General features: G+C 40.9%; 2 protein-coding genes across 13 annotated transcripts in view; both read right to left on the bottom strand.

Annotated features, from left to right (window-relative positions):
- Positions 1 to 3,556: 3,556 nt before the first annotated feature.
- On the bottom strand, positions 3,557 to 7,036 carry gp9 (glycoprotein IX (platelet)). Its single transcript, XM_049581945.1, has 2 exons — positions 6,844 to 7,036; positions 3,557 to 4,300 (listed from the first exon to the last, which is right to left on the bottom strand). The coding sequence occupies exon 2, from the start codon at positions 4,297 to 4,299 to the stop codon at positions 3,559 to 3,561; it is 741 nt and encodes a 246-aa protein (XP_049437902.1). The 5' UTR covers position 4,300; positions 6,844 to 7,036; the 3' UTR covers positions 3,557 to 3,558.
- A 4,143-nt stretch (positions 7,037 to 11,179) lies between these two features.
- Positions 11,180 to 14,584, bottom strand: part of LOC125891208 (IQ motif and SEC7 domain-containing protein 1-like) — a 129,453-nt gene continuing 126,048 nt past the window's right edge. For 10 of the 12 annotated variants that reach the window (XM_049580262.1, XM_049580263.1, XM_049580264.1 and 7 more), the window contains one exon: positions 11,180 to 13,590. In XM_049580262.1, coding sequence (XP_049436219.1) covers positions 13,060 to 13,590 — 531 coding nt within the window. In that variant the 3' untranslated portion in view covers positions 11,180 to 13,059. The other 2 variants (XM_049580273.1, XM_049580272.1) reach the window with 2 other exon arrangements.

Below are 14,584 nucleotides of genomic sequence, written 5' to 3'. Positions count from 1 at the left end.
CAGAAAATTATCATGTCCTAAAAATAATAAGGGAAACTGCAAGGACAGATGAGTGTTAAGGGAATACTTCACCTACAGTATAACCATTTGTATATTGATTAGTCATGACTTTTGTTTTTCTCCCATGCCCACATGGAAAACTGTGAACATATTGTTTTTTTTTAAAAATTAAGGACCATGTTTAACCACTACCAAGTCTCATTTATTCAGTTGAATGATCAGTACTTCCCAAACACATGCATTTTTCTGGGGCTAAAAAACCTCAGGATTGTTGTCTGGTTTTGAAAAGAGCACAGAGAAGTTTCACTTTCAGTTCAGTTTTACATGATGACGTTTTGGTGAAATGCATGTTTGTAGTCCTGAACATACGACTGGATATATGTGACTTGGATTATACTGCACGAGTTTGTAAAGGGATGTTTTGATATAGTTTTGCTGTTGTTAAATGTCCCTGATCATTTGAAAAAAGAGGGAACACCGCACACTCAGCTCCAAGTAAAAGAGGAATTTTATTTAGGACAACATTTCTGCACAGGGCCTTTGTGAAGTCTTAACACACATGAGACACCAAAAGGAGTGGCTGATAAAGCCTTCTGTGAGCAATCAACTCACCTGGTGTACACACCTGGTCTGCATTTGACACTAATCACCTGTGTTTGACAGCAGAGAAGTGAATAGCTTCTGAATCAGCTGATTGCAAAACTCACATCAGAGATCAAACATCACAATCCATATAAATACAATCCTATCAAAATATCCATTTCAGAGAAGAAAAAGGAAGTATGCAATACAAAACATTCTGCACAGGATCCCAATGGACACAAAAAACACAGATTATTCCAAAACAAACACAATATACAATATTTACAAAAAAGAAGAACAGATCAGCTGCACATCAACCTATAAAAAGGCATCATTAGCAATATAAGCTGTACCTGGTCTCTGTCACTAGAACTGACACTATTTACCTAGAGCAAAAAGTTATAGAAAACATTTCAAATCGTAATCAACATTCAGACCATTTGGTGCCAGAGTGTTCAAATAGTGTATGTAGAAATATTCTCTCCTAGATAAGAGGTTTTCTAAATTACCACCTCTTCTGGGGAGGGAAACCTTCTCAATACCTATGTATTTCAATGAAGCAATAGGATGATTAGCTTCCACAAAATGAGCAGCCACAGGGTAATTAAGATTTTTGCATCTGAAGGTACTACGATGCTCTGCGATGCGGCTTTTTAATTCCCTGCTTGTTTTGCCTACATAGGTCTTACCACAAGGGCAGGTAATCAGATAAATCACAGATTTTGTGTGGCAAGTGATGACCCCTCTAATGGGGATAGATTTACCAGAATGTGGATGTCTATAGGTACTACAGCGGTAAGTATAATTGCACTGAGCACAAGACCCACAGCGTCTGTTACCATCCGGGATAGGTATAAGTAATCTTTGGCTAGATTCCAAAGTGGGGGCCAAATCTGGTCTTACTAGATAGTCTCTTAGATTGCTACCACGTTTAAAAACCACAAGAGGGGGATGTGTATAAATTTGATGAAAATTAGGGTCAGACTGAAGGATGTGCCAGTGTTTCTTAATGGTACCTTCAATCTTCTCAGACTGTTTAGAATACTTGTTGGAAAAAATAATAGAAGATTTTTTATTTTTTACTTTCCTCTGAAACAGATCTGGTCTTGGTCTAGCGTTGATACGATCCACAGCTGAATTAATTTGAGTTGACTTGTAACCTCTTGCACCAAATTTTTTCTTCATCTCAGTCATGTTTTTATCAAAATTAAACTGTCTACTACATATCCTCTTAACCCTGCAGAACTGACTGTAAGGGAGGCTGTTTTTTAAAGGGAGAGGGTGACACGAAGCAGCTCTAAGTAGACTATTGCGTGCTGTAGGTTTAATGAAAATGTCAGTGTAAAGTGTGTTATTCTCATGTATGATCCACAAATCAAGGAAACTAATACGACTGGAATCAAAATCCATGGTGAACTTAAGAAAGTCAGAACAATTATTTAAATAGTTGAAAAATGTTTTCAACTGATCAACACTGCCTCGCCAGAGAACCCACACACCATCAAGAAAACGTTTCCATACCACTATGTTGTTTTTGAAGATGGTATTACTGTAAATGTACATCTCTTCCAAAAAAAGCCATGTACAAATAGGCAAAAGAAGGTGCAAAAGGGCTTCCCATAGCTACACCTCTGTTTTGGAGGAACCAGGAGTCTTGAAAAATGAAATAATTACATGTGAGAATTAATTTTACAAATTCTACAAGACAAGTTAATGAAGGAATAGGAGCTGCAGTCCCTTTTAGACAGAAAATGTTCCATGGCCATAACGCCTCCATCATGAGGGATAGAGGTGTAGAGGGAGGACACGTCAAAAGTAGCAAGAATCAGTTCATCCTGAGGAAGAGGGTTTAGAGAATCAACAATAGATAACATGTGATCAGTGTCTTTGATGTAAGAGGGAGCCTGTTCAGCTAGAGGTCTGATGTGAAAGTCGACATATTGTGAGATGGATGACGTCAGCGATCCAATTCCAGACGCAATCGGGCGGACAGGGTTTTTTTTTTCAAACTCTTGTGGACCTTAGGTAGAGTGTAGAAGGTGGGGATTATAGGATGTTCAATTTATAGGAAATCAAGTTCTTTTTTGGTTATTTCACCCACTTGAAAAAAATGGTCCAGAGTGTTGTAAACAGATTCCTTGAATAATTGTGTGGGATCGCTAGACAGTCTCTTGTAGAAAGTGTCATCAGAAAGTTGTCTTAAACACTCTTCAACATAGTCAGACTTATTCAAAACAACAGTAGCTCCTCCTTTATCCACTGGTTTGAATTGAAGTGTCAGCTTGTAGATCTTTTAAAGCAGTAATTTCATCTGTTGTAAGATTACTGTAGGGATTACAATGTTGCTTGTGTTTTAACAAGGAAGAGTAACCAATCTGCAGTATGTTTCAGTTGAAGGGCTACGATTAATAGGGGGACTAAAATAACTTTCACATCATGACCAATCGTGCACAAAGGGTCATTTTGTGGGTGTTTTTACTTCTTTCTGAAAATCTGCCAAGAAAAGTCTAATCACTGGACACTCCCAGAGTACATGCAAACTGTCTCTCGGAGACAGCCACACCAGTTGTGAGACAAATACACAGCATGCACAGAGTATCTGGACATTTCCAGTTAGGTTGCAGTCATTTCCTGTACAATTAGTATCCAAAATTATCCTCAATATTCTTATATTTTTTAATGTTACTGTGTCAGTAGTGAACACATTTCTTGAGCTGTAACCCAAAATGCTGAAATATAGCATGTTATCACAGACTTAAGACACTTTTCAGTTGGATTGTGTATCATCTGATGTGTTTCCCTGGAAAAAACAATAGGTTGCACTGTAGGAAAAAATGGCAGTTACCCAGAAGACATCTCAGGAGACGTGGCCACAGTGGTTAGAAAAACAACAACAACAAAAACAAAGAAATCCTTGGTCATGTTACTGCCCTTTTTGCCACTTGTAGTCTTTCTAATTCCACTGTAGTAGGTCCCTCAGGTCGACTTTATCTTTATATTGTGCTTCTCGTGCAACACATCCAGCACTTGTGGCAGTAACTCCATGTTGAGAAGAGGCGTTTCTAGATCCTCTGTACAAGGGAGGGAAGTGGTGCTGAAGTCTGAATCTGTGGTGAGCAGCCTCCTCCTGTGTTTGGGCTTCAGCGAGCGCAAAGAGTCGGCCTCGAATCCTGAATGTCTCTCGTCTATGTACAGGATAAAGGTGGAGGTTCTGGCTAATTTCAAGCTCAACAGAAGCAGAACAACGAGGCAGCACAGCATCACTGCCATTATGGCGTCAAACGTCCCATTGGTACAGCTCGGTGCTGCACAGGAAGAAAAGAAGTCATCGCTGAGTTCAGTGATGGCTTTGTGAGCTACAGAGCTCGGACTGGCACAGGTGGGCTCCTTGGGCACAATAGCCTTGTTCCCCAGCAACCAGTTCCTCAGGTACTGGATCCTGCAGTCACAGTGGAAGGGGTTCCCAGATAGAGAGACCTTTTTCAGTCTGACCAGTTTGTCAAACAGACCTGGAGACACTGAGGTGAGCTGGTTGTCCTGCACATGGAGCTCTGTGGTGTCTGGGGGCAGGTGAGGCAGCTCCACCAGGTTTAAAGAGCTGCAGTTGACCTGCCGACCAGCAGGCAGTGGGGCCGAACATAGGCAGGCCTGACCAGTGGTGTATGTGCTCGACGTGGCCCAGACAAGGAAGACAGCTAGGCTTAAAGTGGAGGGCATCCTGCAGGATCAGGACAAGGTTAGTCTCTATTTGCACTGTAATTTCCAGTTTGTGTAATAATGGTAACAGAGAGGATGCTTATGGTGTAACACTCAGCAAGTTGTTTCATTGGAGAATTCTAAAACCAAATTAAAATGTTAAAAAAATGGACAGGTTGCCTACCCCTGATCTTAGTGGTGGGGTTTCTCGTTCACCTGTGAGAGCCAGTTCTTTGGCTCTCGTTCACTTTGAAGAGCCGGTTCAAAGATACGGTTCGTTCGTTCGTTCTTTTTTGTTTTGTTTTGTTTGTTTGTTTTTTTTGCTGTGAGTGTGTGTGTTGCTGTGATCTGGATATTGTAGTGATGTGTGTGACGTTCACAAACGAGCCGAGTCTTTGAACCAGCTCTTTGAAGTGAACGAGTGAGCAGCTGCACTGTCTTTCTCCCTCACAAACTAGTTTCTCTCAACTTGTTCTGGATCAAATAATCTGAAATTAATGGATACAGAGTAAATTAAAGCAAAAAACAAAGAAATTAGGGACTGGTTTGTTCACTCTAAAGAGCCGGTTCACTCAGGATTCAGTGACATCTAATGTTGAGGACTGCATATTGTGAAACACAAATGGCCCTATCTAGAGTCAGTGGGTACATTCCAAATGTTATACCTTTTCTTTTTACTTTTTGTATGAACTGCAGCTGCCCTTTAAAAGTGCGTACTGTTACGTGCAGTATGGACACAATCGGGATATACTACTTCCTCATAACATTACACCCTGAACTTTGATCCTCTTGCTTTTATATCCGTTACTTTGAAGATAAAACAAAGGCCACTTACGGAGTTCTCCAGAGACGGAGAGAGATCTGCTGTTGTTACTTTGCAATGTATGTTGTTTAACTTTCATTTATCATTACATCATTACATTTTTTATTTGCAACAGTGAACTTAAACAATCAACATTCCTATTATTACTATTCAACTAGTCAGCAATTCCTTGAATGAGTTGCCATCTGAGCAGTCAATCAGCTGTCATCTGTTTGCGGGTCAGTCGATGTGACGCATCGTCCACAACGCAGAGGATTGTGGGTCAGAATAGACAGAAAAGCATGCTGGCTTGCACACTGCAAAATCGGACCGGATGTAGTAAGACATCCTGGTATTTTTGGCGTACTGCTTTTGACATAGTATGTCTCTATGTTTTGAGACATACTGAATCTTTGGCATAGGGATGTCATGATTATAGATTTTTTTGGTACAATTATTGTCAGAGAAATAATCACGGTTTTATGATTATCACGATTATTATGCATTAATTAATATCACACTATAAATGTGTAAAATCACATGAATACTCCTTATAGATCTTTAAGTTTCATTTATTCCCATGCCAACATAACAAAAATAATGTAGCACCAAAGAAAGATAACCAAAAAGTACAAGATTTAATGACAATAATCCCATTGGAATTAAACAAAAATCATCTCTGTGTTAAACATCCACAGCAGGATTTCCCATTTGGGAAAAAAGGTTTCAAATGCTACATGTATTTCTTTACAGACTTTCTGTAAACTATATTACAAAAATGTTTCTGAACATTTCTTTTGGACCTGAGAAGAGAATTTTTAAACAAGAAAAAAAAAACATCTAGCTAGCTTTTGATTTATAGATGCCCTTTGAAACATAAATAATTCATACTTCATCACTCGGAGACGCCTATTCACCTGTACCACTTGTGTAACTTTGTTTTCATTCTGTGAGAGTTGCGCTGATCTGCCTACTGTATATGGTTCTGCGTCCCAGCATAATCTTTGGAGAGTGACGGTGCTGAGGAATCTTTACGAATAATTAACTGTGGCATTTAAAATCGCGGTTAATAGTGAAATCAAATAATCGTGTCATCCCTAGTCTGGCATACTATATAGCATGGTAGTATGGGTACTGGAACGCACAGAGTGTTTGGTTTGTCTGTTCTGGGCTACTGTAACAACATGGTGGACTCCATGGAAGAGCACCTGCTCCATATGTAGCTATAAATGTCTCATTCTAAGGTAACAAAAACACAATGATTCTTAGTTTCAGGTGATTATACACAAATGAAAACATTGTCATTTATATTATATCCAAAATCTGCCAAAAAATCCTGCTAATGCTGCATTCACATGAAATCAGGCAGTCACCCTTCTGGATGGTACAGGAAAAACAGACAAGAAACACACATGACGATATGTTGTGATGGTGATGCCATAGGCCATTATATTAATAATAATTTTGTGTAATTTTTCTACTAATGTCCAATGATTGTCCAGCTCACCTGTGTTTTCACCTTGTGTGACGGAGCTACGTAAAATCCAGCTATAAACTCTGCCCCAGAGGACAGCAAAAAGTTAAAATATTTTCACTTTGAACTGCAGTACTGTCCACCCGGCCTCACTTAATTTTACTGTACTGCTTTTGTCCACTTAACTGATATCAACTTTGCTGTCAACCATCTCCTTGATTCCATGTGAACGCAGCATAAATCCTACACACTGGACCTTTAAGCAACAACCAAAAAAAGGAATACAAACCTTTAAGAGTCAGACCAACTTGGAAGTTTCCTCTGGTGTTGCCAGTCATCCTTAAAATCTCAATATATTCCCTGTCCTAGTTCCTCTGTTGCATTTGAACTTAAGAACGTTTCAAAAGTCCTCCTGAACTCTAGGTCTCCCTTGTTTGTAACTGACGTGTTATTAAACATAATAATCGTACGCCCAGGACGGAGCAGCGTCAGTGTGAGGAATGCACCAATAACACTGCACGGTCATGGCCTGTTTGACATGAAGGAAATCCATCTGCTCAGAGGAGATAAGAGTTTATCTGTTAGAAACAGTGGCGAAGTGTATCTGAAGCTCTCCCACACGGTGTTTATGACATCCACTGCAGTGCTGAGGGCACAGAGGGCACTTTACTGCAGAATACAGCTGGGAGCATGTACAGCTTTATGTGAAATTAAATTTACCTGTGAGATGTTTGAAATACTGAGTGAGCCAGAGGCTGAAGAGCGAATGTTTCTTAATGGGAATTCTGAGCTGCAAAGCAGAGTGGACATATATCCGGAAAAATCTACAAAGAAACAATTTAAGGAGGGTGTCTACATAGATTTAGATGCAGGGAACATGTCTGTGGAGGTGTCTGTAGAGGTGGGTGTGGCTAGTAGTCAGCTGCAGGGGAGAGGTGTAGAGGGATGGCTAATGAGAGTAGCACCAGGTGAGTTGATTGACACAACTGCTGCTGGTTTGTTCTGATTACAACTCTCCCTTTTCATGCAGCAGTGTGCTGGCCCTCAGAGGACTGTGGCCCAGACCAAGGATCAGGACACTGCCTGAGTTTATGGTTTAAGACTGAATGTGCTGGAGGAGCCAGGCAGCATTTTAGTATTGCATTTAGATGGAGTGCTGAATCTGTGCGTGTGCTGGGGAGCTCACAAGACGGCTACACTGACTTCTCCCATGAGCCATCATCCCACACCTCTCCCCTGCATCTGACTACTAACTCGTCCATACACATGTTGACAGTATGGACATACTACCAAATACAATAACAAAGAAACCTAACAATAGATTTACAAACGTTACTGATAAATAAAACACATTGGGTTGGAATGTATTTTGTTTTGCAGGATGATTCATATACTGTATACACACATTCCCACATTGTCACAAACTGGCTCAGTGACTGTGACAAGCAGGGAGTCCATGCAAAAGATTCACTTAAAACAAGTAGTATTTATTAAACCAAAATTAACTTAAACTAGTCCATACCCATTGAGAACAGCATACCATACCATGACTTAGTCATACCAAAAAACAAAACAAAAACAAACATTGGTCCACAGGGGGAGCCACAGCGATTGGTCACATTTTAGCCATTTTTAAGCATTTTTCAGTTGTTATAGCGCCACCCAGTTGCCAATTAGAGTTAAATTTCTCCAGTCACCTTGAGGCATCCTGTTCTACATATCTACCAAGTTTAGTAAAGATCGATATGGCGGTTCAGCCTAGATAAGAAATTAGCTCTCTAGCGCCCCCATTTTGTTTGATGGGGTCAATAATGGAGGGGTCCCCTCAGATTATGTGTGTTCATATGCCTACAAAGTTGCGTGGTGATCGGTGAAACCCTTGAGATGTTATACACCTTTATGTGATGAGCCACGCCCTCCGCAATATTCATTGCCTTATAGAAGCTCAGTTTTAGTAAGTCCCTAGTTGCATGCTTGCATTTACATTCCTACCTTGGTTGAAGCATTAGCTCAATAGCAACAGAATAGATTTGTGGATTGGTGAAAATATTTTATTGAACTGTTTGAGCTCTGTTTTGTTCCATTTTTATGTGTTGTGTGAGGTGTTGTTTTTTCCCCCCTACTTTTCCAGCTTAGTAGTATTGTTTTCTTGGCAATAGTTAGGGCCACAAGTAGAGGTCAAACATGTCGTATATCCAGATTGCCAAGTATGCAAGCCTCCTCAGTATTTAGAACATGTGTATTTGTCCTCCCCAAATAAAAACAGCAAAGCAGAAGATGACTTTTATTTTGACAGAATTGAAGACCACCATAAATTTCACATCTTTAACCATAAATTTGTGCAGAAACCGCAAAAAAATGCTGCATAAAAATGAACCAGAATGCTGGAAACTGATGTTTAAAATGTCCCCAGTTTCAAATGTGTGTCCCCCAAATGCTGAAATAAGACCTACACCCTTGAGTGCAAGTATAAAGTAACAAGACAACAAAATCAGTACAGCATAGTATTGCAATATTTTTTTTCACATCGTTTCATTGATCATGTCTTTTTTAATTTTATAAAAATTATTAATATTACAAATACAAATTTAACTTTTGGTCGCCTACTAAAATAATATAATCAGTTGCTTTTCTCAGTCCACCAGATACATGTTACTGCAACATGAACAGACCAAAAACTTTATTTTATTCAATAAAACTGTTGATGTTGACACAGTTTTCCTCCGGGGACATAATCTGCCACTGAAAAAAGTTCAGAAAGTATTGTGACAATATCATAGCATGTAGGCTCTGGTGATTTCCACCCCTAAAAGACAGTTATACAATAATGGCAAGTTTAAAGATTTGTAACTTAAAAAACGTTCATGCACAAAATTTGACTTGAATGAAATTAGATCAAATGTTTGTGGACTATTTCATGGCTCTTAAGGCCTAATATTTACAATTTAATTTAAGACATATGACTCTTTAAGGACCTGCAGACACCCTGAATGTCACACACGTCCACAGCTGCAGAGAGGTGGTTTAAAGCTGAGCTATAGGAGTATGCACACTCACTTCCACAGGCTGAGGAGCTGTGTAGCAGGCACACTTTTCACCCATAGGTGGTGTCATGGCACAGATTTTCATTTTCACTTTATAGCACTTGAATGCATGCCCTCTAGTGGAAATGCTGCAACACTAAGTAATGGAAAGTAATGCTGGAGCCTGGAAGTGGAAGATAGGGGAGCCTACAGATAAAAGCCTAATGTAAAATGCATTAAATAAAAAGGAGGAAAAAGGAGTTTAATTTCCCTTTGATTCACTCTGACAGCTGGCTTGGTAAGAAAGAACAACACGTGCGTACCATAAGTCATATATTCGTTTATTTTGCGTTCTCAACATTGTCACAGTTGAAGTTTTACAATAACTGGGGTCTCACTACTCACTGTACAAACAGAATGCACATATAAATGAGGCCATTCTTGTCTTTTCCTTTTTTTTTGTTTTGTTTTTTAAATGTGTCTCACACCAGACTGAACAGCTTGCAGCAGGATGTGTGTATGTTTGTCTGTGTGTGTGTGTTGCATGTATGAAAAGAGAGCCGGATGTAAATGGCAGCGAACTTTCTTTTAACAGTCTGGTTTTTTTTTATTTCTACAGCAAATGTCAGTTCACGACAGCTGGAGGCAGAGACAGTCGATATGTTCGTGTATCACCCCCTCTAATCCATCTGTGAGGTGATGTATATACATCCTGATCTTAACTGCGGATATCAGAATAGAGTACTGATCCTATACACATTATGTACAGCTGCTATAACCCCCCGTCTTGGTCCCTTTACAGCTTCTTAAAGATAAACCCCTCCTTCCGAGCAGTTCATCAGCTTGCACACCAAAAAAAAAAAAAAAAAAAAAGAAGAATCCCATATTTACACGATGAAAGCCCTCGGCAACAGAAGTGCAATGTTCTTCAATGTTTGTATTTTACACAATGGCTTTGTTGATGAGATGCATGCTGAGCTTCAATAACTAACATGGAGCAACAAGAACATGTCAACACCAGGATATTCCAAATTAACCAAAACAATTTATAGGCTGATTCTTTTTTCCCCATCAGCTCACAGTGAATAGGACACATGATGATCCATGCAGTGCATCGGGGCACGTTCTCACAAAGAATGACCGTAGACATTTGAAGCACTACAACACACACCGAAATAAACAGATTCCTCGGTTTTACATCGTCCCAAGATTTCAGAATTATAGCAAAAAATATAGGAAATCAATGGAAAGACACATTCAACTGATCATTAACATCCCGTAACGTGATATGTCTGTCATCTGTTTCCTTGTTGCTTCACATGAGGAGAAATGTGTGAGAGTAAGCCTGACTTATGGCAATGGTTTTTTCTCTGTGAATGTTAAAATACATTTACAACCTGAATATCGGGACAAACAGTTTACTGTCACTAATTTACACACTAGAATAGACTCTTATTTGTAGAATGTAGAAAGTTATTCTTTACATATACCCAGTTCCTTTGTTCAGTTTGCATTTTGTATATTATAACTGCATTTCCTGAAAAAAATGAAAGTGTTCTTTCATATGTGCTTATCCAGCAAAATATTTCTGTTCAGCCCAAAGAGAAGCATATTCCTTTTTATTAAAATATATACACACATTCCTCTTTCCACTGTGAACTGTGTAAGTAAGTATTTATATATTCTTAAATGGAAAAAAAAGTTGTTTTTTTTTTCACCTGAATCTCATCCTGGTCAACAAAATAACAGACTTCCTCTTTGAGTACAAGTCTGCGCTTTTCCGAACATGATTGCACTTAAACTTGCTATGGTAACACTGATTTGTTATACAATGTGCAGAGGATAGCCTCACATTAATAACATTACATGCAAAAATCACTTACTAGACATTCCACTGAACTCCGAGTCTGTGCCTCTCATACGACCACGAGGACAGCCACACATTAATTTACCGAGAAAGACTCTGACAGGGGTCGAAAACAACAAAAAAAAAGGAAATAAATAAATAATGACGCAACATGAAAAGAAAAAACAAATTGGAGGGACACCTTGCTTGTTCTTAATGTACAAAATCAGTACAAAGATATTGCACGTACGATAGAAAAAAAAGATGAAAAAAATACTTCACTATGTAAGAACTGATTTTATTTACTCACCTTGTTGGCGAATAAAAAAATGCACTAAACAAGGCAAAAAGAAGAGAAGTGTTTTTTTTATTTTAAGAGTCAAGAGAGCAGCTGTTGCATATTTTAAAGGCAACAGACTTTACGTGTTTGACGCGCTCTGTGGGTCCATTTGTAACAATCAATCTGAGCCTCCTGCTGTATTTAAAATGTCTTTTCACTCGTCACTTTCTACAGTTAAAGCAGCCACAGTACGAGACGTAAACTGAGATTAGAACAACCGACCGACCCAGTTTATCATCCGCCGACAGGAGAAGTCTGCTTTGAGGCTTCAGCTGTGACGGCACAGCGTTTTGAGGCCCATATGCAACAGCTGCCACCCAGAGGCTCCTTCTGATCCGCTCTAAAAGGCAAAACATATCCAGAATAGATTATAGGCCGGACTGAAGGGGAGTTCACTCCTTTCAGATCTACATCCTGTTACCACAGAGTCAGTATAATACTGATAAAATTCATTTTTGCTGATAATAATAATTGTAAGTATAATCTTACAAATTACTTTACGCACAATATACTGTACATGAAGTCTTGACTAAATAGATTATGCATTAATAATTGGCACATTTATTTATGAGAGCTAGGAGACAACACATATAGCTGTCATCTACAGTAAATACAGCACTAGAACTACAATGACTGAGACGGTCGACTCAGTTTGTTTACCTGTCCTTTGATTTAAGTTAGTGTGAAATGATTATAGCTAAGTTCTTCACTACATATGAGCTCTACGGGAGGCGACGACAAATTGCATTCATATGATGGGAGGAGCTGCGAACCAAAAGAGTTGAAAGTCGACTTCCAGGAAAAGGCTGTGCACAAGAAATTACGCCTTTCGTTGTGACGGAGAAAACAGTCAGCCATGTTCTCGTCTCAGGTCGTCTTTCCTCCTGATTATGTGAAGGTAAGACAGGCTTATTGAGGAGGATGAAGCAGTGGGGAGCGGCTCGGTGAGAAAACATTTTCTCGTCAGCCGTCACGGCCGGGCGTTGTGTGTGTTTGTGTGTGTGGAAAACATAGAGAATCTTCCTGTACAGAACCCACCCCCACAAAAACCCTGATGGGGCCAGGCCCATGATCAGGCAAACTAGTAAAGGCCCCTGGTGGAAGATTTGAGTCCGATTTCCATCCTGCATATTAGTTGGACCTGGAGGTGAAAAAGGAGACTGCGTGTGACTGGTTTCCATCACAGCAGCGGTAAAACACAGTGGACAGGCCATAGAGTTATGCTGTCAGTCCCTTTGGTGTAAGCAATTGTCCCTCCTTCGGTAAGTCCCCTCCTCGCTCCTCCTCTCTGGAGCATCACACTACGGTGCTGATGCCACTGTGTTTAGGTTTGGGTCCGCCAGGCGCCGAACCCGCTTGCTGACTGTGGTGGTGAGGGGCATGCTGGGAGTGTGAGGCGTGATGGGGATGCTGGCTGTAATGGCTGTGCTGCGAGTGGGGGTGTTGGTGTGCGTGCGAGCCGTAGCCCGGGTGCTGGTGGTACTGCGTGTGGGGAGGCGGGTGGTAGTGGTGGTGGTGGTGGTACGGTGGCGGGTTCTGCGGGACTTGGCAGTACTGGGTGTGGTGGCCGTGGTGTGGCACTGGGTGTACTGCTTGTGCTGTGTGGTGCAGGTTGGTTGGGTGGGGCTTGTGGGATATGAGGGTGGGCTGGCCGGGTGCGGGGAAAGGGGAGTGGCCCTGGGATGACGGTTTGCCTCGCTTGCTGCCAAAGAGCGACCCAAGGATGGAAGTGGATGCTGAGTTAGGGATGGGGGGATGGCCGCGGGGTGCACCCTCACGTGGCGTGGTGGCTCTCCGGCGTGTGTGTGGACTGCTAATGATGGACCCCTGCAGGTGGGAAGAAAAGGCAACAGCATGTCCGTCAGACACTGTGCACGGCAGCTACTAATCTACAGCTACAAGGCACCAGCAGGATGGATTCACAGTTTTCTTATTTAAGATAAACAAGTAGCAAAATGTTATAGGGCATGCAAATGAGAAACTAAAAATGTTGTCATGGTGAGGCAGCAGCAACACGAGGAATATATTCAGCTTCGAGATGAAGGGAGCCTGTTTTCAAAGGAGCTAACCGGCTTGAGACAGTAAATCTGCAACAAGAGTAATTACATAAACACCATCAGGAGCATAAATAATGACATTAACACGGGTAGAAAAGACAACAGTTCATCTTCATTGCAGTCAGTGTGCCAAACCCTCTTAAGAGTCACACATGCAACTTGTTATAATAGTTTCCACATGCAGAGGATGTGACAGGCAAACTCAGCATCCACACATTCAACTACAAGTCAGAAGGCAGGAGGAACTAAGCTCTCGTGTGCAGACTTCACAACAGGCCTGGACACTTTCCCTCCCCTCTCTGGGTCCAACACTGCTCACTATCCAGGTCTGAATTCTTCTTCTAAAGAGAGAGAAAACCCCTTTGGCACATGCTTCGTCTAAGCCTGGAGAAAGACCACATGACGTCTTTGAAAAGCAGAATGAAATTTTCAGGGTCCCAGACTTCAACCCAACACATGAACTCATGGACACATGGAATGAGGGAAAGATGAATGAATGAAATCCACATCTTTATAAGTCCGTGTGAAGCCCGTCAGTAGACCTCTGACTAGTTCCTCCCTGAACCTTACAGCATTTAAGAGAAGTTGTGGGATAAGGGGGGAGGGGGGGGGGAGAGAAAAGAAAGACCCGGACAGGGAGAGGGGCTTCAGGAGATGTACAGTTTCCTAGTGTCTCACAGAGCTACCACCCTGCCACAGAGGAGAGGAACCAAATGAAAACCGCTTGGATGTGATTGAATGAAAGACAGAGACAGGCGACAAGG

Source organism: Epinephelus fuscoguttatus, linkage group LG7 (genome assembly GCF_011397635.1).
Source record: "Epinephelus fuscoguttatus linkage group LG7, E.fuscoguttatus.final_Chr_v1".
Classification (NCBI taxonomy): Eukaryota; Metazoa; Chordata; class Actinopteri; order Perciformes; family Serranidae; genus Epinephelus; species Epinephelus fuscoguttatus.
Note: the sequence above shows the minus strand (reverse complement) of the source record. Positions and strands in the feature narration are given on the sequence as shown.